Source organism: Melopsittacus undulatus, chromosome 3 (genome assembly GCF_012275295.1).
Source record: "Melopsittacus undulatus isolate bMelUnd1 chromosome 3, bMelUnd1.mat.Z, whole genome shotgun sequence".
Classification (NCBI taxonomy): Eukaryota; Metazoa; Chordata; class Aves; order Psittaciformes; family Psittaculidae; genus Melopsittacus; species Melopsittacus undulatus.
The window spans coordinates 100210313-100237005 of record NC_047529.1 but is presented as its reverse complement, the minus strand read 5'-3'; the positions used below and the strand labels follow the sequence as shown (position 1 = coordinate 100237005).

The 26693-nt window shown below is 36.2% G+C and overlaps 1 protein-coding gene across 1 annotated transcript in view; it reads right to left on the bottom strand.

The window, feature by feature from the left end:
- DNAH8 (dynein axonemal heavy chain 8) overlaps positions 1-26693 on the bottom strand; it is a 138785-nt gene that overhangs the window by 103545 nt on the left and 8547 nt on the right. The window contains 16 exon segments of the mRNA XM_034060769.1: positions 2019-2079; positions 3550-3674; positions 4575-4669; positions 5772-5913; positions 6661-6780; positions 10948-11064; positions 13049-13129; positions 14053-14240; positions 15190-15325; positions 16519-16638; positions 20445-20544; positions 21002-21078; positions 21707-21904; positions 22820-22966; positions 24526-24627; positions 26023-26130. Coding sequence (XP_033916660.1) covers positions 2019-2079; positions 3550-3674; positions 4575-4669; positions 5772-5913; positions 6661-6780; positions 10948-11064; positions 13049-13129; positions 14053-14240; positions 15190-15325; positions 16519-16638; positions 20445-20544; positions 21002-21078; positions 21707-21904; positions 22820-22966; positions 24526-24627; positions 26023-26130 — 1917 coding nt within the window.

Sequence of the window (26693 nt, the reverse complement as noted above, 5' to 3'; positions counted from 1 at the left end):
TTGAAAGTTATAGAATGTTTCAGAATAACAGAATGGTTTGGGTTGGAAAAGACCTTAAGATCATCTAGTTCCAACACCCCTGCCATGGGCAGGGACAACTCACACTAGACCACATCTCCCAAGGATCTGTCCAACTTGGCCTTGAACATCGCCAAGGATGGAGCATTTATTACTGTTTTGGGCAACCTGTTCCAGTGCCTCATGACCATCACAGTAAAGAACTTATTCCTTATATCTATATCCTTATATCTTAAACTTCCCTTGTTTAAGTTTTAACCTGTTACCCCTTGTCCTATCACTACAGTTCCTAATGAAGAGTCCCTCACCAGCGTCACTATAGGCACCCTTCAGATACTGGGAAGCTGCTATGAGGTCTCCACGCAGCCTTCTCTTCTCCAGGCTGAATAGCATCAATTTTCTCAGCCTGTCTTCATATGGGAGGTGCTCCAGTCCCCTGATCATCCTCGTGGCCCTCCTCTGGACTTGTTCCAACAGTTCCATGTCCTTTTTATGCTGAGGACACCAGAACTGCACACAATACTCCAAGTGAGGTCTCAAGAGCAGAGTAGAGGGGCAGGATCACCTCCTTCACCCTGCTGGTCATGCTGCTTTTGATGCAGCCCAGGATACGTTTGGCTTTCTGGGCTGCGAGCGCACACTGCCGGCTCATGTTCATTTTCTCATCAACCAACACCCCCAAGTCCTTCTCTGCAGGGCTGCTCTTAATCTCTTCTCTGCTGAAACATGTAGCTGTGCCTGAGATTGCTCTGACACAGCTGTAGGACCTTGTACTTCACTTTTTTGAAGTCATGAGTTTGGCATTGGCACACCTCACTAGTGTGTCAAGGTCCTTCTGGATGGCATTCCTTCCCTCTAACATATCAACTGAACTACACAGATTGGTGTCATCAGCAAACTTGCTGAGAGTGCACTCAATCCTACTGTCCATGTCACTGACAAAGACGTTGAACACGATCAGATCCAACATCAACCAATAAATCTCATAGATTGAGCAGTTACATACATAAAAGCAAGGATCATGTAAAATCTTAGCAGCATTAGTGAAGTGGTATTTTACCCAGCATTACTTGATCACTTCCCTGGATCAGTCAAGCATTTTATGAAAGATAGGTACGCTTCCGTTTGCAGTGAGTGGAGCTTGGGGCTCTATGCTTAGACAAATATCAATAAGGTAAAAATTCTACAATTTGACAGACCTTATATGCCATGTGCACACAAAGTGTGAATGTACAAGAGAATGCCAATATAAAAACTGGTTCAATGGCAAAGGACTATCACCTTAAAATATATCCTTCCTTTCATTGCATTTCCATGAATATAAACTTTTAGTCTTTATAAGGCAACTAGATATTATGTTACCTTCTCATGCATAAAATACCACATATATCACTGCCACAGCGTTATCTTACTCTACAAAACACAAACAAATACATGCATTTGTTCTTTGCAGTCAAGCTGTCTTTCTGTCCTCTGCACAGAGAAATCCACAGCTTTTTGAGGTTTGAATCTTTTAATTTTTGTTCACTTTTTCTCCTTCTGGTCATCTTACTTTCCATTGAGATGACCAAAACCAATCTGAGCAAAGATAATGTTAATTTTTTTAGTTCAATTAAGTAATTAAATCATGCAAGGAACAAAACAGTTGAAATAAAAACAAACATGAAAAATCTATTCCAGAAATGCAATTGCTACACATGAATGAGAACTGTAATAATTCTGCAAAGAATACTGATGGACAGATTGCAATATAATTGCTGAAACACACAAGAAGAATAAAAGACCAGGTTCTGCAAGTACCGTTAAGACAGAAATCGGGAACATGCGGACTGTGAGCACGTTTCATCAGTGCTCTCAGCACACTCAAAAGACTGAGCAAGTGTTCTACGTTGGAATGGATGCCAGTTCAGTATATGTGTGCCCACATCCTGATCTTAGGGAAATACATAGATAACTATAAGACAGTGTATTTTACCTTACCTATGCGACACATAACTTACCACATTGGGAACAGCAAGGTGTAATTCAACTTTTAGAAGAGAAGCTACCTCTTGAGATTTGCTTGAATGGGCAGAAAGCTTTGTTCTCTCAAATGTAGTTTTGCTGAAAATAATTTTGAAACATGTCATAAATACTTCATCATGAAATCCCCTCAAATTATCTTGGAAATACAATTTTGAGCTACCTTTTCTGGGCAGACCCTCAAGAAGTTTTCATACTAAGGTATGAACTACTTGACAAAACTTACAGAAGCTTCTTGTTTACAAGGTAATGATAATACCCAGAGCTCCACCATTAAGACAGAGGTTACCTTGGATCCAGCCATTGCTTTCAGATTTATTTTTTTTAACCAGAATATTTCCTGATTCTGGATTCTGATGCTTTAATTTAACAGAACTTAATGCCTTAATGATGGAACTGTACCAGTGCTTTGATTAGGACACAAGAAGGTTTTACTGACCATTTCATGTAACAACCTATCAAGAGTAAAAGCTGCTTTGTTACATTTTAGATAAACATTCAACAGAACAGAAAAAAAACTCAACAAACCACTTTCAAATATGATAAGCTAGTGAAAAATTATAAAAAACATGACCTGAACCAACTCAAAACTAGAAACTAAAGTGCAAATTACAATTTCTAAATGCCATGACATGACATGGTGACCAAATAAGAGAGAATTCAACAATATGATACTATAGACAAATGCAAAGGACACACACATACAAATTCCTGTTGACTTAAATAAGATTGGGGTTTCAATACATTTTCTATGAAAGCTGTCCTCAGAAAAAAGAACTATCTTCAACATACATTAATGAAAAACCACCAAGTTCACCTGCTTAAAATTAATTCTCTTAATAGAATTCCAAGTAGACTTTCCAATATAAAACTTTTTATACTGAAGCAATTCTGTCTCTGAAGTGTATGCCTGTTTGAGCAGGGAAGGATCTATAAAAATTATACTGGGTATGGGAGAATTATAAAATTTTATGGATCCTGACATTATGATATAGAATTGATAAAGAGTGCATGGATGATCTTTAATCCATGGGAAACAATTCTGAATGGACAGCCATGCTTGCTGAAATAATCTGAAATGAGATGAACGTATAGGCACACTACAATATATTATCTAGAATGATTATTTAAGCTCTAGTCATTTGTGTCATATTAATTGTACTAACAGCATTTTGAAAGCAATCCCAAGGAAAAAAAACATGGGAATAAAAAAGAGTGAATGTAGAGGGGAGACAATACCAGAAATAAACTTCATTTTCTGCACAAAAACAAGTGCATAGACTATAATTAGCAACATAAAGAAATTAAGCATAAAAGTGTGGCCCAAAGAATCACTGCAACCCAAAGGGAATGCTCTCCATGTTTTGCTTGAGCTAAACAGTCCAAGAACAAGAGGTATGGGATTGTTTGACTAGTGATACATGTGCATCTATTATTACATGTGAGAATGTATATTTAAATTATAATAATACAAAAATAACTTTGTTCTGGTAATACTATTGAAGGAACCTTTCATTTGCAACTTACGTTGAAACAAATATTCTTTTTTTCAGACTATCCAAAGACAGTCGGGTGGCTTTCTGGAGGCTGTCTAGCAGCTGGTAACTAAAATAGGCAATCAACTCTTCAGATTTCTGTAATAAACAAAATGCACATTATACCATATTGTATTCAGACAGGAACCTAAATATTATTTCAAAAGGTTTTAAGTCAAACATATTAGGTTTTGTCTGAAGGAATTTATACTGCAAGCTACATGAAAAATACAAGGGGAGAAGTAGGGGGGAAAATAGCTTGCATGTAAGTAAATAAGTAAAAGCTGCATAAAAAAGAGAATATAGTATCTGAGGAAACTCAGTTTGTCTTATTCAGAGACAGAATACTGAGATTTGACTGAAGTCTCATACTCCTTCAGAAAAGCTCTCTGTAAAATCACCATGAATTATGCAAAAATGTTGTTATATATGTACTTTTTTTCAAATAAGAAACAAATACAGTAAAATCTCACTGTACTGGATGAAGAAGAACAAAAATACAGCAACATGCAATAATCACTAACACGAAACAATAGAATGCAATCTTGTAACATTACTGTATTTGTGCCTGCAAGTTTGTGAGTCTGTTCTCTACTTCCACTTCTCTGCTGAATATGAAGAGACTGTGCACTTTAAGGAAAAAGTACAAAGATGGTGAAGTTGGAAGAAGACATAAAGAATGAATGTTTCCACCCACCCAAGAAGGAAAGCCTGTGTTATGGCTTAGGCAAAATATTCTGTCCAAACTTCTACACTTACCACTTACATATCAATAATTTGTTTAGTAAAGGTGATAACTGGAATAACATGGAATATACTTTTGAAAGCTACAATCTATTTTAAACTCACTTTGTAGGGAAACTATTTCATAATTTTTACATTACATTTGATATTCTTTATGTGATGTCTTTCTGTAACAGGTTTCTATCTACTGAAACTTAAGATACTATTTACTAATATGACTGGTCTGAAAATAATTCCTTTCTGATCACAAAATACCTTTTTAAATTCATCTTCTTTACCATGAGAAGGTGCAGAAGTACTCTTTTTGCTCTCATTTTCATTATCTCCAAACATTATATGCTTTTCTTTTACTGTAAATTTTAAAAAAACAGAAACCAAAAAATAACCTTGTTAACTGAACATAGTGTTCTGCTCTGAGCCATGCTGTTCCCTCTCTTTACAAACAAAACAATACTGATTTTTATTTTAGGAGTACCTGGATCAGCTAATTGGTTTTATTTCACACCTTTTTTTTTTACACCAGGAATCCAGTTAACACCCCACCCTATAAGCCTCAGCCTAAGAGATACCATGCACTACAGATATGTTATTAAAGATAGCTAGGCAGACATGGATATATCAGCTTGAAATGGGGGGAGGGAGTGTGTGTGTGATATCAAGATAAACAGTTTAACAAAATACAAAGAAGTATATTTTTCATTGGGTTTTTCTGGTTGCATGGTATTGAAACACTGGAGCATTGAAACTAAGTATGCCTCTATATCTGGAGGAAACTGAACCCAGAAGGGAAAAGTCCTGTGTAAGAAAATGAGCTCCACTACTGAATAAGCCTCAAAATACATTTATCTTAAAAACATTTTATTCAGCTAAAAACTATTACATAGAATGGTATAGCACCTCCTAAAATCTTTGTAATGCATCCCAGAGCAGTGGAAACCAGCCATATTGATGAACTGAGAGCCTTGTACACTAGCAGTTGATAGTCAAATAACTGTACTAATTTAAACTGACTAGCTAGTTAAGCACTAGTATTTGAGATACAATTCTACTGTGATAGAAAATTCACAGAAAGAGGGACAGTATCAAATACCCTATAGAGCTGAGAAAAGAGAAACACTGGATTTCACTGGGAGGAGATGCAGTATAATATTAAGAGTGACTAAGAGAAATGGAACCCTAATGTTCTTCCTCTAGAGCAAATACCTCGGTAATCTAAACAAAAGGACAGAATTTAATTCTAGAAACCTCAATAATGAAACACTGAATTACCTCTGTATTTCATAGGCTAGTGGTTTAGTTTAACAGAAGTAATTAAAGGCAGAACTGTGACACAGATCAAACTGCAGTGGGAGAGAGAAGTCTGAAGAAAGTCAGCTAAAAAATTAAATTTTGATACATGCTAGCTAAATCACACAACGAGGGACAGATTATTATTTAAATAATCAACAGTACCTGGTAAAATGGAGCTTTCTGAGGTTTTCTTAGGATGTTCAATTTCATAATTCTGTTTAAATATAGATACTAGTTCTTGAACAGCATCTTCAATGTGCATGCTTTTGTGGTTCAATAACTCAGCACAATCTTTAGTATAAGCCTGTTAAATAAAAATATCAATGAATTATCTTAGCATCACTGATTATCTTATTACTGTTTCTCTCTTCATGGAGAGCCAAAGCATTTTGCTGAACATTGCATTCTTCAGAATAAGACTGTTTCAGTGAAACAGCAACATTTTAAAAAGAAAACTGAGAAACCAAACCAAAAATTTTTACTCAAAAATATAAATATCTTCTGTTGTTACTACATTTTTAACATTTTTAATTTTTATTTTTGAAATGCAACTGCATTTTAAAGGGCCAGAAGAAAATCCTGGTTTTTGAAGGGAGGTTACAGTCTGAATCTGAAATTACCCAAATACTCTTTCAACTGTAATTAACAATTTTATTTACTTGCACTAATTTGCTAACTAAATACTTTTTTTTAGTCTCATTTGGAATCAAGAAAACCCTTGCATTCTCAAATATACTTGTTCGAAAGTATTTTTTTTGCCTTATCCTTTAAAAAAAATGTTTGTTCATACAAAAACATCTCATCTAAATGTGAAGCAGTCAAATAGATGAAAATTATGTGTGAAATACTACACCTCAAGTATCTCAAATACTCAAGAACCAATCTATCTTCATACAAAATATTGCAACCAAAATATTTTAACTATAAAAAAAATTTAAAAAAAATGTATTTCCACACTTGGAAAAATTCTTTCCTATATATACTAATTTACTAAGGCATTTTTTCTAATATACTCAAGAATTCAAATCCAAAGATGTAAAGTGGCACATACTTCATTGGAGGTCAACATATCCTCTACTTTAATGGGATCTTCTACTGGTAATACAATTAGAAGAGTATTTGATATCTCTCTTAATATTGAAAAAATCTGAGCTTCACTTAAATCAGTAACCTAAAAAGAGAAAATCATATTAATACTATACATTTATCTTTAAAGCATAATGTATTTATTTTATAGAGTTTTAACGGGTATGCAATGCTTTGCAGAAAAACAAAAATTGTATCTCTCTATCCAGTGAAAACACAAGAACCTTACATAGTGGAAAATCCTCTAAGAATGTGAATCATAACAGAAGAAAAAAAAAACAACAACAAAACAAACAGGAGTAAAAGCACCAACACAGAAAATTTCAAGGCCAGAGAAGCAAAGAAACAAAGAAGCACAGCAATGCCTCACAAGTTACAGTAACTTGACGGATATTTTAAAGGCTAAATTCAGTCTGTTTTTACCATGAATTATCTTCTTTCTCTATTATCTACAGAGGGAATTTAGGGAGACAAGTACCCTACAAAAAATTTAGCCTTTGTTAACATGTTCCATTGCAGACTATGAACAATGAAAGACCAGATATAAGTCTGGAAACCATTCAATTACTATTGCCACAGAAAACAAGAACTCAGTTGCTGAGAGTGTAGTTATTTAAATCTCACGTAGTAGAACATCTAAAAAGAACAATAGTATGCACAAATTCATTTCAGGCAGTCCTTTAAAAAAGATCTTGTAGCACTTAAGTGTCTGCACCAGTTCCATGCTGGCAAATCAAGACATACGAATCCTTGAGAAAGTGAAATCTTTAGAGTAATTTCATGTTTTCACCAATTTTTTCACAGATTTCTAGTTGTCATCACCGTATTTTTAAATTCACTGCACAAATGAAATTAATTCACAGAGAGTAAGACAAGACTACTCTTGCAGCATAACAGCAATGATCTAGTAATTTTTGAATGAGTTTTTCTTGATAGCTTTTCAGATGATCAGCCTTGGAGATTGATTGAATGAGTGGCAATAGAAAGAATTATCTCCTTTTTCCAAGAATGCCATCGGAAACTGGTCCCAAGACTAGAAGCAGCTTCTTTAAACTTATTTTTCTTCTTTCATGCAAGTTTAGGAATGAATGGAACGGAAAAGAACTCTTGCTCAATGATACTAGGCTCCTGAAGTATCCTTGTTGTTATAACAACAGTTTTAGGAAGACAGGCAGTAAGTCAGAACCCAGACCATTCCAATTTTGCACAATACACAGATGCTAGATTAAATAAAAGAGTAACAAAACAAGTTATTATGTTTAGATTCTTGTTCATGGTTTTACTGGCCATGAGTTGCAAGGCAAGGGGCAGTTACAGTGTTATTACTATTCAGTCAAATATAGAGAAGTGGTTTTATCGTACCAAAATCCAAATAAAACTGCTTTCTGTACAATTTTTAATTTTTTACCTGAAATATTCTTCATCTGTGGTAACCCATCTTGTTTCTTACAATATCACTCATGTTTCTGGTTTACATCACTTTTTCAGTAGTTGTTTACAATATCCCACTCACAGTAATTGAAGGAGAACTGGCTACCCTAGATTCGGAGGCTGAGGTTCTGAACGACTTCTTTGCCTCGGTATTCAATGGCAAAGGCTCCAAACACACCATCCAAGTTTTGGAAGGGAGATGCAGGGACTGGGAGAATGAACACCTTAGGTCCACTGTAGGAGAGGATCTGGTTCGAGACCATCTTAAGAACCAGAATGTGCACAAGCCCATGGGACCTGATGAAATCCATTAGTGGGTCCTGAAGGAACTGGCAAATGAGGTTGCTAAGCCACTCTTCATCATATTTGAAAAACCATGGTAGTCAGGTGAAGTTTCTGATGACTGGAAAAAGGGAAATATAACCCCCACTTCCAAGAAAGGGAAAATGGATGACCCACGGAATTACAGACCAGTCAGCCTCAACTCTGTGCCTGGCAAAAGGGAAATATAACCCCCATTTTCAAGAAGGGGAAAATGGATGACCCAGGAACTACAGACCAGTCTCACCTCTGTGCCTGGCAAAATCTGGGAGCAGATTCTCCTGGAAGGCATGCTAAGGCACACAAAAAACAACAACGTGCTTGGTGACAGCCAGCATGGCTTCACTAGGGGGAAATCCTGCCTGACCAATTTGGTGGCCTTCTATGACAGAACTACAGAACTGATGGACAGGGGTAGGGCAGCTGACATCATCTACCCACTGTCTCACATGATATCCTTGTCTTTAAATTGGAGAGACATGAACTTGATAGATGGACCACTCAGTGGATAAAGAACTGGCTGGATGGCCACACACAAAGAATTGTAGTCAATGGCTCAATGTCCAGCTGGAGATCAGCAATGAGTGGTGCCCTTCAGGGATCGGTGTTCGAACAGGTTTTGTTGAACATATTTGTTGGTGACATGGACAGTGGGATTGAGTGCACCCTCAGCAAGTTTGCCAATGACGCCAAGCTGTGTGGTTCGGTTGATACGCTGGAGGGAAGGAATGCCATTCAGAGGGACCTTGACACACTTGTGAGGTGGGCTGATGCCAGCCTTGTGAAGTTCAAAAAGTACAAGGCCTTATAGCAGGGTTGGGTCAATTCCAAGCACTCCTAAAGATTGGGCAGAGAAGAGATTCAGAGCAGCCCTCTGGAGAACGACTTGGGGGTGTTGGTTGATGAGAAAATGAACATGAGCTGGCTTCAGTGTGCACTTACAGCCCATAAAGCCAACTGTATCTTGGGCTGCATCAAAAGAAGCATGACCAGCAGGGCGAAGGAGGTGATCCTGCCCCTCTGCTCTGCTCTTGTGAGACCTCACTTGGAGTATTGTGTACAGTTGTGGTGTCCTCAACATAAAAAGGACACGGAACTGTTGGAACAAGTCCAGAGGAGGGCCACGAGGATGATCAGGGGACTGGAGCACCTCCCATATGAAGACAGGCTGAGAAAGTTGAGGCTGTTCAGCCTGGAAAAGAGAAGGCTGCGTGGAGACCTCATAGCAGCCTTCCAGTACCTGAAAGGGGCCTATAGGGATGCTGGGGAGAGACTCTTCATTAGGGACTGTAGTGACAGGACAAGGGGTAAGGAGTTAAAACTTATATAGAGGAAGTTTAGATTGGATATAAGGAGGAAATTCTTTACTGTAAGGGTGGTGAGGCACTGGAATGTGCTGCCCAAGGAAGTTGTGAATGCTCCATCCCTGGTGGCGGAGTTCAAGGTCAGGTTGGACAGAGCCTTGGGTGATATGGTTTAGTGTGAGGTGTTCCTGCCCATGGCAGGGGGGCTTGGAACTAGCTGATCTTAAGGTCCTTTCCAACCCTAACTATTCTATTCTATATTTCTATGATTTTAAGTTTACATGTTTTTTTGCATTGATATGGGAGGGGTAAGAAAGTCAGAAATGTATACAGCCTACATATTGAAGGAAAATAAAGTGTACCTACAAAAGACATTGCTATTTCAGATAACTTAGGGTCAGAGAACTGCTAATTTCTTCCATAGCCAGTCTGTTTTTCAGTGGCAAACAGAGCACTTGATCATAATTACAATTTTCTGACATACAGAAAAATAAGTGGATATACCCACCAGTGGCTAAAAATCTCCTAGAACAGGAGGCACAACTTGAAATATTCATTAGAGACTTCACAGCCATACAGTTCAACTGTCAAGCTACCACAATGATCTGAATATCAAGGTAAAGCCTTCAAAAGAAAAAGAACTAACACAGGTACTTAAGCATGTTAATGACACAAAAGAATTCAGAAATGATGTGGCAAACACTAAGAAAGTAAAAAGTACAGACCCAGTCAACATGCAGAGGGAAAAGCATACTCCCATTGATTATTTTACCAGCTGCAGGAAGAGGAAACAGTTTCACAGTATGCTGGCTATGAATACAGTTAATGCTAAAAAGTTCTCCACTGGACAGTGTTTACAGGGAGGCATCTTGTGTGAAACTGTGCTAATGAACAAGCACTCAAAGAGAAGCAGAGATCAACTGAAAATCACAGTGGCAGTGACAGAATCTGAGGACAAATGGAAATACATTCATGCAAGAACAGAAGCAAAGGTCAAATATTTAAGGATAATAATGGGAGAATCATTGAGTACACCATTCTTCAAAATAAGAACATACTTTAAAATGCAAACAAATTTTCTATGTATTTCAATTGATATAAAAATAAGTACAAATTTATTTCCAATATGAAGAGCAACGTAGTGGAAATAATTTCTCTAAACTCTAATTTCATTTATAAAGTGACTAAGTGTATACCTTTTTCAAAAACTCTTTAAACATACACAAAACCTGATCAGCTTCTTGAAAGAAAATTTCCAGTGTCACAGATGACCAAGTGAACATGGTAAGTCCTTGCCTCAACACAGTTTCCATCTAAACATAAAAATAATAATTTCATAGAATTAAAAAAATAGACAATTTAAAGCAAATTTCATAATTATTGTAATCACTAATGTCATTGATGAAAGGAAGAGCTGTGTCTAAATTTTGCAAGGAAGGTCACAAGTTTTCAAAGAAATTTATGCAATAAAAGGGAGGTAGTGCATACTACAGCCTCTGTCTACAATTGTCCAGTGCACATACGCTGCAAAGATCTTTCCCTTCCTTTTCTATTGGGTAGTGTCTTTTAGTGGTTTCCACTGCTTCCCAAAATCTAAATCAAGTCCACTACTGATCTTAAAATTTCTCTTTTAACATATACTTCAGTCACTCTCAACAGCATTGTTACTTATTTTTTAGCCTCACGTACCTAGCTAAAAACATTTTTCATTCATCCCTTTTTGAACTACACCTATCCTCTGTAAATTTTGTTATAACCTCTATGCTATTTTTTAAAATACTCTCTTCTTTACTGTTTCCTTTACTGAACTCTTAGCTCTCCATAGTCTTCTGGATTTGAGGATTTCCAGCACACAGCTGAAATATTTTCCCTGTCACTGTATGATTTACACCAAAGACCTTCCTTCATTGCAGATCCTGTATGTTCAAAGCAGATAGGACTGAGGAAAAGGAAGTCTTATACTACCACCAGGCTTTTCCAGACTCTCTCACAGAGCTCATATGATTTTTTTGCCTAATCTTACTGATTTCCAATATATAGTCACCATAATTTTTAATTTTGTCATCCCCATCATCCTTGAAGTGACAGAACTTTAATTTTTCTTGGAAAATCTGAACTGATTCCTCTCATATCTAATTTCAAATAGCCACCTATCATATCAGTTCTTTCATCTAACATTTACCAAGTTGCCTGGACCTCACATACTCTCTTCATCCTAATCCTTCATTTGCTATCTATATCATAACTAAAACAATTAACTCAGTTTTTACAGATACAAAGCTATTTGCAAGTACAGCCATTAGTATCACCTTGATGTACTGTTACTGCTACACAACACAGTTAATTTAGAAGCAGTTTAAGGCTACATGAGTTTCTGTCAAATTCTGGCACCAATGTAGCCATAGATTAGATTTGCTCATTCCATGTTTGGATTTCTGCTCTCCTCTTTTCCTCATATACATCAAAGGCTTCTCTCCCTTCTTCAAAAAACATTTTCATCTTCTGTTGTTTGTACAGTACTCATCCTTCTCTTTTGCCAGTTGTTTCCTCTAAAATACAGAAGTGCATGATTCCCCCTATGACATATTTATAGTAGTACCACTAAAGCGAAGACTACCATCACCTTTTCTTTTATGAAATTCTTAAGACAGTCAGAACAAGTTTTTTGTTTCTCGCACTTCAGCATATGCCAACTACGTACAAACTCTGCAACCTTTTAACATTATCACTTACAACCAAAAGGGGAAGTATTATGCAGAACAATCACATTTATATGCTTGCAAGTGTCTGGCAAAACAAAATGGCCTGTAGGATAAACAATCTGCATCTCCAGTAAAACTGTACCTTTAGTGTAGTGTATAGCCTTTCTACATTGCTGGAGAGACGGACTTAATTCACAAGGCTAACAATTCTCTCCAAGCAAAGACAAGGATCATGACATTCAGCATTTCAGCTAAATGAAAAACACAACTTGCCATGAAAACCTCTAAAAGTGAAATAAGCGATAATTTACTTCCATACCAAAGCCAGAGAACTGTATAGATAAATAGACTCACAAAACAATTTTCTTTATTCTGCTGGATTTACATCTCATAAGCACTAAGATTATTCTACTGTAGCACACATTATTTGAGCACTGTATGAGAGATGCAAACAGCAGATTTTTGGTCTTAAACATTTTAGTAAAATTTGTTAAGTTCCCAATATGAAGACTCATCTAAATATTTTTAAATTATAAACTATTGGTAAGTTATTCTAACTGCTGAAGTATATTGAAGTGCGTTTAGCAATACCAACCTTATTCATTTTTGGGGCCATTAGATTTACAAAACTCATTGGTGTTTTTTGACACAAATCTTCATAACATCTGAGAAGACCCTGTTAATTATTCGAAAGGATAGTATTAAGAAGAATATTTTAAGTGCTTTCTTTATTGAAACAAACTACCTCTTGCACAATTAAATCATCACAAAAAAAAAAAGTACAAGACTACGTTTGAAAGCAAATGTAGAATTTTGCACAGACATTACATACCTATGTACATCATTTCTGGAATGTGATAATTCTGTATGATGCTACACAAGGAAGAATGAAAGCAGCCTTTGTGCATCACATGATTTATATGCAAAGCTAAATGAAGCATGATCCTTCTCAAGAGCTGAAGACAGCTTGAGCTTTAGTGACCATAACTTGCAATACTCTCTTGAAGCTGATTATCATATGCCTTAGACAATTAAAGTCACATATAAACTCAGTTTTAAAATATCTCCTAGTCATATGCTTTGCACACACACACACAGACAAAATCTTGTATGGTACACCTCATCCTCAAAATATAAGCTTCTCAAAATACTACAACAATAGCAAATACTACAATGATTATCAGAAATCTGACTTCTCTGTCAAGTAACCTGCAAAATTCTTGATGTTTTTGTGGCTCATCATATCTTCCAATCCAGAAAGATTCCAATCTTTGCTTCTTAAAAATTCTGTAAAAATGTGTTTTACTGATTTTCAGAGGCTGAACACTTTTTGGATAGCTTTAATTATTTCATCAACAAAATATATTTAACATACCATGTGGTATAAGAAATATGTAGGGTTATATTGAAGTATACATTTGCCCACACAGCAATTAGCAGAGGTTCTTCAAGTGAGAGCCTCCATTTCCATCTTGTGGATTCCACAACTATAGCTTAAACTACCTCTCACCCAGCTTTAATCTTTATTTAAACGCAGAAAAATTTCTAAGGTTAATAACATTTTTTTTAAACAGCAGTCATGATAATTTTTCAATTTACCTCTAAACGCAACTTGTTTGACATTAGTTTATTTTCTATTTTTACTATCTTTATTGCTTGCTCTGGTACTTGAAGATCCATCTTCATCATACATTTGGTCTCTCGGATAATCTCTGGAATTTTGGGATCAAAATTAACCAGGAACTTCCCAGTTCTAGGATGCTGCAGAAATATTGTGGCCTGTGAGGCTGCAAAGACATTTTTGTATCAGTTTTTAAGACATACAATAATTTCTGTTGTATAAAGTATTAAGGAGCACAGATTTCTCATATTACTATATAGTGATTAAATGTGTATGGTTACTTGTGAAATAGCTTCACATCATTTTCAGTTAAAGAAAATATACAGCTAACTTTCACCATATTACTTTCTCATTTACTTTCATATAACCTTTCTCTTCATAAGCTAAACAAGCATCATATCTGGTCTTATTTGTGGCATATTTTTTCTTAGCTTGAATTTCAAAATTTTCTAATTCACTTTCTAAGGATCTGGAAGCACAACACTTCCAGGAGGTACTCAGTATCTTACAGGAATTGGTTAACGCAGAGAATGAATGCTTAAATAGAGATATTGCAAAAATTCAAAACAAAAACACAAACACCAACACAAAAATTTGTGTTGACTGTATGACAACATCCTATTCTTAGAAATCTACTCCTAGTTTGGAAGCCCACAGAGTGTCTACAGTCTACATGATTTATTTTAAACTTCTGCCCTTGTTTACTCTTAAGGTGTTAAAGTTTGATTATCATACATTTTTTGTAGGCATTGGGATAATTTAGCTGCATAAATTATTATAGTGGAAAGAAAATGGGAAAATTATTAAATTATATACAGAAACAATCTGAAAAAAAAAGAACAACAACAACAAAAAGAACAACTGTGTGCCTTAAATTTATTTCACCACTGTTTCTAGACATCTGTCAGGGTAACAAGTCTGTAATCCTCTGTATCAAAACCAATGTTCAAGGTCAGGAAGGGACAGAAATTTGTATCATTAGGCCTACTTATTGGATCATGATTAATTTGCACATTTTAAGGGTAAATGAGGCTTAAAAAATTATCTGATTTGCATAAAGGTAGCATTTAATAACAGTTAAAAAAAAAAAACCTTGCACACATTTAATTACTTACGATACTGTAAGTGTGATATTTCCTTCTTCCAGGCTTCATGATAGATTACCTCAAATTCCACTAATACATAGGCAATTTTGTTGTATAACCGAACAACTGCTTTACCTTCTGGACTTGTCAAGATATTTGAATTTTTCTACGAAAATACAGTATATTCAAATTAAAATCATGTCAGAAGAAAATTACTTTGGGCTTTCTCAGTTTAACTATTGTCTGTACTTAGGAAAGCTAAGGCTCAGTTAGAATTGAGTCTGACAACGGATGCAAAAGGTAATAGGAAGGGCTTCTATGGGTATGTTGCAAACAGAAGACAGACAAGGGTTAATGTGGGCCCTATCTGGAAGCAAATGGGAGAACTGGCTACCCTGGATTTGGAGAAGGCTGAGGTTCTGAATTACTTCTTTGCCTCAGTCTTCACTTGCAAAGGCTCTGACCACACCATCCCAAGTCTTGGAAAGCAGATGCAGGGACGGTGAGAATGAAGACCCTAGGCCCACTGTAGGAGAGGATCTGGTTTGAGACCATCTTAACCTGATGAAATCCATCAGTGGGTCCTGAAGGAACTGGCGAATGAAGTTGCTAAGCCACTGGCCATCATATTTGAAAAATCAGGTGAATTTCCCGATGACTGGAAAAAGGGAAATATAACCCCCATTTTCAAGAAGGGGAAAATGGATGACCCAGGGAACTACAGACCAGTCAGTCTCACCTCTGTGCCTGGCAAAATCTCGGAGCAGATTCTCCTGGAAGGCATGCTAAGGCACATGAGAAACAACAAGGTGCTTGGTGACAACCAGCATGGCTTCACTAAGGGGAAATCCTGCCTGACCAATTTGGTGGCCTTCTATGATGGTGCTACAGAACTGATGGACAGGGGAAAATCAGCTGACATCATCTACCTGGAGTTATGCAAAGTGTTTGACATTAGAAAGCATAACTTTACTAAGATGATGATCAAACACTGGAACAGGCTTCCTCAAGAGGTGGTCAATGCCCCAAGCTTATCAGTGTTTAAGAGACATTTGGACAATGCTGTTAGTAACATGCTTTAACTTTTGGTCAGACCAGAACTGCTCAAGCAGTCAGACTATATGGTTGTTGTAGGTCACTTCCAACTGAAATAATTTATTCTATTCTAATACTATATCCTGGATCTACAACAGCTGTTTCTGCGGAGCATGTTTTTTTAACTAGATATCCATATACAAATAAACAGGTTGACCAGCATATGAGAACTGTTATCATAGCCACAAACATCATGGTCACTCTACTGAAGTAAGACAGCTCACTGTTACATGCAACACCTAATTTTTCCTCACATCAACTTACATGGAAATAATTGATTGGTTCATTTATCCTTCTGAAAAGCTGTCTCGCCCACAGTATCCTTCCTGCAACAGGTGGCATGTTTCGACCAAGAGGAGGGTCATTTTTCTGAATTTGGTAACGCTACAAGAACATCATCATTAAACATATGGAGTAAAAAAGTAAATAAATAAATCTGTTGAAATGTTAAACTTTTTTTCATCTGATACTAGAGCTTCTTCCTCTTCCCAAACAGATCAAATCTGTGTAGAGTCACACAACAGATCATTCTGTGAAAAATGTATTGTTTCCCCTTTTGCTAAGCTTCTGCACATTGATACTACTGTTGGTATGTCTCCTGTCTCCTGTCTTCATTATCTTATAACATTTCTCAGCTGGGCTTACGACAGAGCCCTGAGTACACCAAAAGCCACTGTAAACCTAGAAGCTGAACAGTCAGTATTTGAGGCCAAGCCATACAGGTGCACCTGTGTACCTTTGGAGCCATGGGCTGTGAAATCAGGCTGTTTAAGGAACTGTTGTGGCTTTTCCTCCTTTCCTCAGCAACTGCCCTCAGGAATGGCCTAAGCTATATTGTTAAATGAGAAGTTTTACTTGAATAGAAATGTCACATTGTTCTTCAAACACATACATTTGACTAATAGCTAACATTTCAGGAGATGGACTCAATGATTCTTGCGGGTTCCTTCCAACTCAGGATTATCTACTGTTCTATGATATGCTCTTTTTTACTAACTTCTCATGAATATATGCAGAGACTCCTGGGTACACATCCCATGCTTTTATCTGTGTGCACACTGAGGAAATAAAGAGGCCCTACATAAAGGAAAAATGGACTGTCAGGGGAAGATGCACCTACATCTCGTGTGCCAGGAATGTGCACTCCACAGTGGTTCCCATAGCAACACTGACAGAGGATGGAGCAGAATGGAAATTCTGCGGCCACGCTCTGTCCTAACATCAGCAGAGAGGGGAACTTCTAGCTGATAAGCTGCATAATTGCTTCCCTGAGCCAACAGTCTGTCATTTTTTGACAAAGTGCTGTCCTTCGTGCAACCTTTGCTTTGTTATAATGCATTTTAATACAAAAATGCATCTCTATCTCTAATGCTACCTGCCTCCTAAGTGAGATCACCCCTCTTTGAGCATGCTCTTTGAATTCTTTGTGGTATATTCTTTTAAAAGAGAAGCAAGAGAATTTTACACCAATAATAACAAAGGTATGTATGACTAGAGTCACTCAAGCTCCACCTTGAAGGTGAAAAATAGTATAAAATGGCCCAACAAAGGGGAATTACTGGGGGAAGACATCATCGTGGATGAGTCCAGGAAAATTCCATCAGCAGATTACCCTTGACTCCTGGAATCTGTTGACGGACTGAACCTTTCTTCCTCCCCATTAGGGATGCCTTTGGGTAAGAATTGCACTGTATTAAGTGCTTCCCTGGGAAAATCAGGACTCTCTATGCAGGGTTACTTTTCACTTTTATAGTTTGAAGCCAGGCTGTATTATTCATAACTTTATTGAGCATTTGTATAAGTTACTATTTGCACGTGCTTTTGCAGACGGTGTATTTATCACCAGCAATCTATAAGAATCTGTATCTGGCACTTTAATAAATGGCACTGTTTAAGTGGCTAATCATAATACTTTTCTCATTGAATGCAATCAGATCCTTCAGTGGGGCTGTGTTAGTTCATGAGCATGATTAGACTGAAGGGCGCTATTAGCACATCCGGAATTGTGATTGTTCAATATATCAAACGTGACTGGACTGATAGTGCTAAATTGGGCATCACTCAGAATCTAAGCCTAGCTGCACCCACCCTCTCTAACATCTGAGGACTGGCTGGAATGTAAGGGGGTTTATCTTCTGCCAAATTGTCTTGCCTTTTAACGTGACAAATGGCTGCACTATAGTCAAGAAAAATTTGGCCTAAGATTGTTACATACCAAATTTGCATTGACATATTATTCAAGCACTTTAGACCCAGTATTGCATCAGGAGCAATTTTTTATAAGAAAAAACTTTCTTGGCAAAGATAAAAAGCAATCCAATAGTATCTAACAAATTTTTACCACTAGCCAGTATATTGGTGACATTCTTCAACAGAAAAAAAAGGAATATTTGTATCCATTCAAATTTAGACATGCAAATTCATGCTGTGATAACACAAAGAGCAGCACTGCTTAAGCGGGCACAACTCTTTCCTTACTTCCTTACTCTTTCCTTCCTCTTTATCCCCCTTCAATCTCTGCTCAGAAGAAATATAAGTAGCTTCATGGTGAATTTAAGAGAGGAACTGACCTAGATGAAAGCCCCTCAGAAAACATATCTATTTTCCTGGCTGGGAAAAAGCAGCCAGCAGTGGGGTTATTGATTTCTTAAGCACACAGTGCTGCTGGAAATACATTCATCAAATTAAGCAAGTAAGTAGAGGTTCAGGAAGTGTCATATACACTAGACAGGGAAAAGACTGGCTCAGAGTAGTTATGCTAGGCTACAATTTTAAGTCACTGGAAGAATCACTTTCTAGTAAGTGCAGAGTTTACAGACGTTTGACTCCTTGTGTAAACACATAATTCATCTGACATATGTAATCATATCTAAATGTTTAGTTGAAGAAGGGCTTGGGGGTATTGGTTGATGAGAAAATGAACAATAGCTGGCTTCAGTGTGCGCTTACAGCCCAGAAAGCCAAACGTATCCCGGGCTGCATCAAAAGGAGTGTGACCAGCAAGTCAAATGAGGTGATCCTGCCCCTCTACTCTGCTCTTGTGAGACCTCACTTGGAGTATTATGTGCAGTTCTGGTGTCCTCAGCATAAAAAGGACATGGAACTGTTGGAACAAGTCCAGAGGAGGGCCACGAGGATGATCAGGGGACTGGAGCACCTCCCATATGAAGACAGGCTGAGAAAGTTGGGGCTATTCAGCCTGGAGAAGAGAAGGTTGCATGGAGACCTCATAGCAGCCTTCCAGAATCTGAAGAGGGGCCATGGGGATGCTGGTGAGGGACTATTCATTAGGGACTGTAGTGATAGGACAAGGGGTAACATGTTAAAACTTAAACAGGGGAAGTTTAGACTGGATATAAGGAAGAAATTCTTTACTGTAAGGGTGGTGAGGCACTGGAATGGGTTGCCCAAGGAAGTTGTGAATGCTCCATCCCTGGCAGTGTTCAAGGCCAGGTTGGACAGAGCCTTGCATGGCATGCTTTAGTGTGAGGTGTCCGTGCCCATGGCAGTGGGGTTGGAACTAGATGATCTTAAGGTCCTTTCCAACCCTAACTGTTCTATGATTCTATGATTCTATGAAATAAAATATTTGCATCAGTCTGGTTTTCCATATTCCCTTTATTCTTATTGAAGAAAAATGGCCATTTCAAGGGATTTAAATCTTCAAATCAACATGTCAAATAGATCAGATTACTTGACTCAAGAATACTTGTTTCTTTTTTGAGTAGAAAGGAAGTATGGATATCTAGTTCTGATGTAGATGTTTATTCCAGACATAAAGTCAGGGTAGAAGAATTACCCTTTAAAGGTTTGAAGTCAAGTGTCATGAACAGTCAACAAAAGTTAATTCTAATTTATGCTACAGTCACAGTACACTGCATAAATCATGGAAAATTGCTTTATAATTAACATATATGCAATTTGTCTACATTTTATACCTATTTTGTCACATCATTACATAATAACCACTCTTTTGTTTCTTTAATTGATGGAGGAATAACAGAAAGGATTTGGGGCTTCAAAGTGAAATTCTGATGACACATTTGTGTGCAAATGCATGTATATTGTATTTGCCTACACTCATGTTTGCTTTCTGTAACAGGAAAATAGCAGTATGATAAATTGAGCACTGACAGTCAGCTAGAGAAATAGGCATAGTGTTTAAAATTTACTGCAAAGAAGTTAAATACCTTTTCAATAGATTCAAGTTCTGCTACATAATGTTGAAGAATACAACCAACTGTACGTACTGTTTCTTCTTGAAGGCATGTCAATTTCAGCTCTTGAAACCTGTATTAAAAATGATTAACAAATTAATACTTCTAAATCACAAATAATTTCTTTGTTTTGTTTTGGGGTACATTAAAATTGCATAAAATCAGAACATAAATTTAGGAAATGCTTTTGGATCTGGGAATGTTTGGGTTTTTTTTGCTTTGAGCAAGTTTAAGCAACTTGAAAAGTTCTGCCCTGGTGGGTTTTCTTATTGCTGTTACTGATGTGGTATTTACTTTAGCATTCTCTTGTACATACAAAATAAACTAATGAAATTAAGAAACAGGAGAATATATTGATTCCTATAAGAAAGGCAAAAAAACATCTTTTCTTGTGATTACATGGTGCAGAACACCAATAATGACAAATTCTTTATTAGGCCCTTTGTTCTAAAACTAGCTGTTTTATTTAAATTGTGCCAATCAATACTTTGAAGTTACTTTAAAAGATTTTAAAACATAATTGCCAATACCTTTGAAGTAACTGAAGCGCATCTTGTGAAGACAAAATTCTCTCAAAACAGGTACGCATAAATGCCTGTATATGCATCTAAAAATATAAAACTTAGTATAGATTTCCTGGTCATATTGATGTTTGATTTTTGATTGGTATTTTGATGTTTGATAATTTCTCAGCATAGTATCATTTGAACTTGTGATGCTTAAAGCACAAAACAGCAGCCTTTACTGGTCTATGCTTAATGCAATCAATAAATAGCTAGTGTCAGCCAAGTAATTTCTTAAAATGCTACACACCTTTAGCAAAGAATCAACATATTGAGAACAGCTGTAGCTTTGTTATGCCCAAAATCTAACCACATGTGCCTAGGCTTATAAACCACCTCCATATAACTAATTCTGTCAGGTATCTAACTTTTGGCATTTTGGCTGCAGAGTGGTGATCTTCAGTGAGGACTGTATATTTTACATCTGACTTTGGAAGGAGGAGAAAGAATGGAAAAAGCTGCTCTCTGGACAAAAAAAAAAAAAGAAAAAAGAAACAAAAAAAAAACAACAAACAAAACAAAACCAAAACCAAATCCACAAAGTTAAGCTCTTTGGAAGAAAATCAATGTAACCCATTCAAAGTCCAAAGTCTCACTAACAGATGGGGAGATACTAAATAAATTGTGATGACATTCTTCCCTAAAGAAGTCATAGGTAGCAGTATTACTTACCTCTAAACCTTCAACTTTAGTGAGGAAGTCCACAAAATCTACATCAAAGTCTGTTTTTCGTGGATCGAGAATGTCATATTGTTTCTTTTGAATGCTTTGGTAGATATTTTTGAATTCTACTGCCATACTATCTATCCCTTCAATGGTAGACAGACTCAGTGAATTAAAAGTTTGTACTATAGTTATCATCTCTGTAATCTGAAATATAAGTATTATATTCATACTCAGAATGAATTATTTGCCACTTACTCTATAAACTGCAACCCGAGTAAAATAAAATACATGAACCATTTCTCTAATCACTGCATGCAGAAATGTGTTGCTTCTGAGCTTCTAAGTCAGAGCATGGTTAATTCAGTTTTCAACATCAGTTCTCACTATAACCCAATACAAAATAAAATCATCTTAATTTTTCTTGATAGTGAAAGGTTTCTGTTTTACATTCAACTGTTAGATTCAACAGGGTAATATGAAAAAGTTAAAACATGACATAAACACACTGATGACACAGATTTCACAGAATAAAAAAACCCCACACATAGAGATTAGTATTTATACTGCATGATAAAGAAAAACATCACTAACTCACAAAATTCCTACCCTCTGATGACTGCCCCATTACCCTCTTATCCCTGTCTGACCTTACTGTGCTCCAAGAAGCACTTACTATCTATTTCACTCTATGATTACTAGATGAAAATCCTTTCATTGGATTAGCAAGCTAAATGTTACGACCACATCAAGCAGCAGAATCATCTGAAGAACTGTCTTTGGCAATAACAGGATTATTAATATCTTTGAACACTGTTCAAAAGAGTGAAGTGTGTTGTTTTCCACATACTTTTAAATCTCCTAAAATAGTGATCTAAGTCTAGATCAGATGGGTTCTTTCTCTCCATGATAACACAAAGAAATTTCAGAAGGACATTGTGACGTAATTCCCTAGAGTATTGGAACAACTTACTCTGTGGAAGTGTTGAATTTCTCTCAATAAAGAGTAACAAATTCCTTCACAGGATGATTAAGAGCATGTGTGTTGACAGGTATCCACCTTGTAAACTGCTGTTGGAGAGGCCCTTCTTTACTGATAATAAAAGCACATATTATACTCACTTTTTCTAATCTCCTACAAAAAGCTTCAGATTGTCCAAAAATGTACATTTCTGATACTTCAAATGACTTTTCTCCTAGAGTTGCCAAAATCTCTTGCTTTGTTTTATGAAAGAATTTCTGGTATTCTTTCAATAAAACCATGCATTCCTAAAAAGTGAGGGAATAAATATCATATTCATTATGCTGTGTTTATAGGTAAAAGACTGCAGAACTCAAACATACTGTCTTTCTGAAGTGGTTAATTATCACTGAATCTAGTTTGAGTCAACAGGGGATAAGGACTTGCAGACAGTGGTTTTCTTTCAGTATGTGTTACAAGTATTTGCAACTTACCAACACAGAACAGTACAGTGCAATGAAAGATTTAACACTAGGAAGAAAGGCACAAAAAATAAACAGGAAAATTTTAGTTCTTCTTAAAGTAAAGAGTGGTTTAAAGGCCAGCAAAGAGCTCTAAAGGAGACATTTAAATATCAAAATCCATTAGCTTAATTAAGAATGGTCAGACAGTCTGTCCTCCCTGGGTAAGAATGGAATCTGGCATAACAGTGTAGTCTGCTTAGAACTCCCCAGAGACTTCGAGGAAATTGGTTATACAGCTTTGTGTATGCTGACAAGAGTTAAAGTGAGATTGAAAAATAATCTTTATCAGTTGATTACTTACTTAAATTACTAAGACTTTATCAGGTGTAAAAATAATAAATGGTAAGAAGTGTAAACCCTAACTCTATAATCATTGGGATACAAAATTTTCTGTCAGCTCTTGGAAAACAGAAAGCAGATTCTACCACAATATACTTGCAGTCATTAGACTGTCTGAATATATAGGTATATACAACAATTGCTTATGAATTACAGGAAATGAAAAAAAGATCCTAATTGAAAGGAATTTTCAGATCTTCAAGTATATACAGATACCAGAACAAAGACTGATCACTGTGATTAGAAACTGGTCTTATATTTCTTTCATAGAATAATGAGGGCTTATTTGCTATATAACAAGATGACCTCAATAAAATAGACAAATTATCAGAATCACATCATCCTGCAAGGTCAGAGAAGATATATTCAACACATTTTCTTCCGTACCTCTGGACATAAATTTTAAAGGACTGAAATTCTGTGTCTTTCTGAGTAAGATAGGAAGTCAGTAGCTGAGGTCTAAGAAAGAAAAGGCGGAAGCTGGGTCAGCATTGGCAACCAGTAACCCTACAGCTAGAAATATTTTGCCATGGTGTATTGCATATGCTTAATTTATTCTTAATATGTCACCATCAGCTGAAGAAAAGGAAGAACATCTTCGCAGTGAGCTTTCATGGTATACCAAAGAAAACTTTAAATGAGCTACTACTAAACAAATGGGGGTCTGTTCAGACGCCAGGTTCCCCATGATAGAGGATGATGGTACTATATCAGATACCATAAAGAGGAAAGAACGTGGATTAGGCAGGATGACAAAATTCCTTGGTGACATATATGATGAAGATGACAATTTCAAGGTCAGTAACAGACAACCCTGATATAGACAAGGCCATTCTAATTTCAACAAATGCCCATGGGCTAAAAAATGGGAAAACACTCAAAGCATCATGAAATAAAACAGTAAAGAGACGTGAAATACTTGATACATATTGATATGGGATTCCTTGTGCATATCGATAACCAATAGGTTTGAGAGGCAAATAATAAAATGCCAAAATACAAACCTTAATTTTTCCAATGACTGTTGATGTCTCCTGATCCCAGACACAAGTCAAGCCACTATCTGTAATATATGCTCTACAAGATGTTACCATTTGATTTGTAACCTAACACAGACAAATGAAAACAAGTAGGTCTCAAGTTTAAAGTAGATATGCCTATTTTGCAAAATCTAACAAAATTCCCACATGCCTGTCTTAGTACTATTGGAGTTTGGATAAATTTCAATTATGGCAATAAGAGTGGCTAATATATGTAATACACATGACAAATACCCTAAGGAGAGAACATTCTACTTAACCACAAAAATCCAAAGTTTGTAATGATAGGGAGAGAAAGAGAGGAGTATGGGAGTGAATGCAGATACAGAAAACATACTTTGGAGAACAGCTACAAACAGAATTTTGTATATTGTATTATATACAATCTATTTTGGCTACTAAATACTGTGAACAATTCAAAACAGTTCTTCTGACACATGAGATTATAGTAAGTAGGTCTTAAGAATTCCTAACTCAATAATGACTGAAAATCACTGCACCAAAGGCAGCCTCACGCTGTAATACAAGAACTGGTGAATTTGCAGATAGGACCTCCAGCATCATCTCTCATGATGTTTAAATGGAAGCAAACTCCAAGGAGGACCTCAAGCCACTGGATTAGAATAGAGCTTTTCCTTTGCTATTTCTTTTCTACAGCTTCATGTAAGCAGCTTGTTATTAACTTCTGTAGTAAAATGCTCAATGCCTTAGAGTTGCATAGACTATAGCATGCTTCAATACGCAAACATAAAAACAATTACATAACAGGCAATATAAACACTGCTGTATAATCCGTAACTAATATCTGATGAATGCAAATCAACCAAAGCCACGGATAAACATAGCCTCACAAAAGCACATAAAAAGGTGGTGTAATGAGCGTCTACTATGAATTTCCCCTCTTTCTTTACCAGTCTTTTAGTTATGTAGGATTTCTTTGCTCTAAAACCACTACACAAACAATCTTTTCCTGCACTGGTATAAATACCTAGATGGTCTTAATTTTCTGTTTGAAATGGCAAAGCTTATGATCTGAGATTCAATTAACTATTCAAGTATGACTTGCTTCTGGAAACAGGAACTTTTTGTCTTTCACACCTTTTGGATTAATAGCCTAGGCAGACTGATGACCCAATTACGTCTTCAAGACAGATAATGAAAGAATATTTTTTGATACAGTGATTTAGGAAACAACTGAGCAGATTGAGAACCAAAGATTAATCAAGAAGATAAAAAAAAATTAATTTTGCTGAACCAAGAATAACACCGAAGTTCCTTCCAGAAGACAAGTCTCTGATCCAAATTCAGTCTCCTCCTGACCAATATATTTCATTTCCCATGCAGACACCCACTATTTTTTACCATTTTCTAATGAACATCCTACTGATTTAGACAAAATGAGTTTGTTTCCTGAAAAAATCACAACATTTTTATAATCAATATTATACCTAATATGTTTACCTTTATAAACAATGATGTCATTCTCCCAGAAGTATTGTAATATCTTGAAACACGGTGAATCATTTGTATAGCATTTACTAAGTTTGGTATTCCATGTGTCATTGACACCTTAAAGTGGAGTTTTTAGAAAAAAAAATTATTTTCTAGTTTTAGCAACTATATTTCTACTCTATTGACAACTTCTAAATTACATTTTCCCCTAAATCACATGAACAATCTTCAAAGTGCCATGGCATCTTACCAAAAGGTTTCATACGAAAAAAAAAAACACAACACAAAACCCAGCAACTAACCACACTCAATATATTTTTAAACTTCAACTAATAAGCACAATAAAACTCGTTGATGATTTGGTGAGAAATCAAATAAAAGGGCATTGCTAGTAATATTTTAATGCAGTATTTTGATGATCAAAATCAAACTGATTCAAAAAGTACAAGTTGCATTTTTTGTTATAAAAGAAGTATTCTTCTGGCAGATGAGAGTGGTTGTGATTAACACTTCTTTTACTTCAAGAACAGCTGTTAAATATACTCTATGGTATTACACTGTGATAGTAATCACAACCTAAAATGTTTCATTCAAACATTTCACAGAACTCATGAAGTAATTGTCACAATATTTATTTCACTAGAGTACCTAATTCAGTCAACATATGAAACATCTAAATC